This window comes from Cyprinodon variegatus, unplaced genomic scaffold (genome assembly GCF_000732505.1).
Source record: "Cyprinodon variegatus isolate N-32 unplaced genomic scaffold, C_variegatus-1.0 Scaffold203, whole genome shotgun sequence".
Lineage (NCBI taxonomy): Eukaryota > Metazoa > Chordata > Actinopteri > Cyprinodontiformes > Cyprinodontidae > Cyprinodon > Cyprinodon variegatus.
The window spans coordinates 669,371-672,701 of record NW_015150656.1 but is presented as its reverse complement, the minus strand read 5'-3'; the positions used below and the strand labels follow the sequence as shown (position 1 = coordinate 672,701).

Here is a 3,331-nt window from a genome sequence, read left to right as displayed (position 1 = left end):
TACTAAAATCGAAACCATAATTCTTTCTAATTATTTTGCATCTAATTTTCCCCTCGGGTATCAACTAGTAGTACAAGACTCATCATTCATTGTTTCATTATGTTCTCTGTCTTTTCGCATCACTTTATTTCTAGGTAAATGCTATTCTTTTAACAGCCACGCATATTTGGTATCGATTTTTTTTATTTCAAAGGAAATCTATTTTCTTTTATCAACCATTTCTATTAGGCTAATATTATTTTTCCAAATTGTTTTAAATACAAGTAAAAAGAAACACTTACAGGCTTTGTGACCTTGTAGGCCACAGATCGTTCACGGTTTTAACATACTTTTTTTTTTAAACTAAATAGCATGTTAATTAATCTTTATTAATAAACGGATTTTTTGTCGTTATAATGGTTCTTTAATTTTAAGAAGCCTGTGGCTTCCTATAAATTAGGGCCTAAATTATTTAGGTTTGTTATATTTTAGAAAACAAATATTTAATTATATCTACATTGCCTAATGCAATAATCCTCTGTTAAAATTTTTATAATTAGTTTCCACCTGTATGCGCCTCATATTTACTCCTTCTGGTATCAAGCTTTTTATTTCCGCTCACCGCGCAGGTTCAGCAGAACCGAGCCAACTACAAACACCGGATGTTCTTTTGAGATCCAACCTACGGAGATCCATCCTCCAACTCCACAACTAAAATATAATAGATAAAAAAATAAACTTAAAACGGCGAATATAAACTGAATGAGTGAAAGGAAAGGGTAGAAGGGACTAAACACGGTCAGCTGCGCAGGTCGGGAGGAGCGCGCGCCACAGGGAAGAAAGCTGCAGGATTTTAGTTTCACCAGCTCAAAATCCTAAAGACACACAAACAAGTTTCCTATTATTATTTTTGTTATTATTATTATTTATCCAACGCTAGGCACACTATTTATCTTTTATTTAAATGCCTCTGTATTATAGGGTTTCTTTTTATTAGCTGTATTTTATAAGCTACTCATTTCCAATATTACTATAAATGTCAAAAACACTCTTGCCTCCTTTTAGCCTGCCTGTTTAAATCATTCAATTTTAAACTACATTTGTTATTATTTATAAACTGTTATCTTCACCTTTTTTGACACCATAAATTATGATAAATCACAATTTTCGCATCATGCTGCTGCTATTCATCACACATTATTTTTTTATTCTATCTATCTCTGTTTATTCGGAAAAAAATATATATTACATCTATTTTATTTTTTCCCCCATTCTGATTGTTGATTTTTCTTATTTTAATACTTTGTTTTATTTTTTTTCCGCCTGTGTGACTAAAAAAAAATCAGAAGAAGGCTGTATAAATAACTGAGAGCATGAGTCCTTAATTTAAATGAAGGAAAATGTGCAGGAATCATACAAGTTGAGTTCTTGACTGGGACAGCATAATAAGAGCAACAGGCTTAAAGTAGATGATGGCAGCAGGTAGAAGAACAAGCAGAGCAGTTTGTTGCCTTACCGTGAGCCTTGTCTCCCAACATCTGAGCTACAGAGAGCCGCCAGTCAGAGATGATTGTCTAATTAGAGCGAGGATTGGATGCACTGTATGTGCTGCTGCAGCCTGGCATAGCCTGCTGAGGAAAAAACAAAAAAAAAAAACCCAGATCAAGCTCCAGGTGGACCCTGTCTAAACCCTTTCTGCTTTCGGAGCCAGTATGTCCAACTGTAGGCTGGATTTGCGCTGATGATCATTAATGAACACAGAGAGAAACTCCTGCGCTCTGATCTTTCTTTACTGCCCTTCCCTTATGGCCAAAGTTAAGTTCCTCTTCTCCTATTGGTTAGCGCGGTGTCACGTGACGGATGATCGCTGCCTCCTCGCGGAAAAATGCCTGGACAGGAGGATTCACTCTCTCCATGCACATCTTAAGCTGTTGTCAGGCAAGCTTTTAATAAAGGGAATAAGAAAATAAAGGAGATGGTCGCAGTGTGGTTTTATTTGCAATATTATAATAATAAGATTATAACAATAGGATAATGATAATAACATTAATAGTTTTATAAAGCTGAAAATAATTGTGTAATAATAAAATATACTTAATATGTTTTTGTCAATCTTTTTTCTTGTTAACCAGCGATTGAAACAATGGCCTCCTCTGTCTTTCTTTTGTTTCTTTATTTATATACTGTAGCTCCCTAAAGTAGATTGGACTAATTAATAATAATTGACTCTGACAGAACATTTTGCTTGGTAAGCACGATTGATAGTTAAAGGTGTCTATTGTTAGCTGAGGCAGGATGCAGCGTCAGGCTGAGGGTCACTGCATGGAAATATGAACAAAGCAGTTGGCCCTCTGCTCTTCAGATATGTGGGGTTGCTGCAGAAATCTGTGAGTGTGTGTGTTGGTGTGTGTGTTAGGGGTTACATTTAAAGATTCATTTTCTGTGCAATCTATTAAAGGTCTGTGGGTGATTATTTAACACTACATAGTCTATCTTTTGATTACAACAATGTTCCTCTAATTGTTTCTCAGTTTTCATCAATATTTTTAGCAGCTCTTAAAAATCTCTGTTCACCAGAACCTAAAAAATAATAAATATAAATGTTCTAATTACCTAACACCAGAAATAATATCTTAGTCAAATTAAGGCCTAACAGACAAGCACTTATAATAATTAAGCAGCCAAAAGTCGAAGCATTTACACTGGATTTATGTTTCTGAATATTAATTCACCTCTGATTGGAGTTTAGAGTAAGTTTGTCAAAGGAAAAGGTTCTGGTTCATAACACATCAGTCATTTAAGCATTAGTTTAATGTCTTCCATTAGCAAACCATGCTGCCACTTGTGTCTCTATATGTATAGTGTAATTATTTTTAATCCAATGTTTTATTCCATTTTACTAACCAAAAATCTGTAGTCTAGCAAACATTAATTCTGTATTTTTAAACAAGTTTTGAAGAGTTATAGCTGTTTTTATTTCTTTTTGTATTTGTATTTTTCACTGTAAAATTGTTACTGCTGTGTTTTTAGATAAACAATTTTAAGATCTGTCCAACAGATGAAAAATATTATTTTGGCTAATTGTGGTGCATTTGCAGGAATGCTTATTAATGTACACTTTCCCTGTCAAATAAATAACTAAATCTATAATCTGAATGGGGCTCCTCCTAGTGGTGAAGCAAACTGGCAGGCCTAAGTTGTTACAGCAAAAATGTTAATAATGGTGACAGAATAAATCTGGTAGTCAAAACAGCTGTCTGGCTGTAGCCCTTCTGGATATTGTGATAGCTAAAAAATGAATCTAAATATATATAAATGAATGGATGGTGTCCAATTAAGCATTATTGTCAGA

The 3,331-nt window shown here is 34.0% G+C and overlaps 1 protein-coding gene across 1 annotated transcript in view; it reads right to left on the bottom strand.

The window, feature by feature from the left end:
- nr5a1 (nuclear receptor subfamily 5 group A member 1) overlaps window positions 1–1,713 on the bottom strand; it is a 21,261-nt gene extending 19,548 nt beyond the window's left edge. The window contains exon 1 of the mRNA XM_015379902.1: window positions 1,496–1,713. Within this exon, the coding sequence (XP_015235388.1) occupies window positions 1,496–1,517 (22 nt within the window). The 5' untranslated portion in view covers window positions 1,518–1,713. The remainder of the gene's footprint in view (window positions 1–1,495) is intronic.
- Between the last annotated feature and the right edge of the window lie 1,618 nt (window positions 1,714–3,331).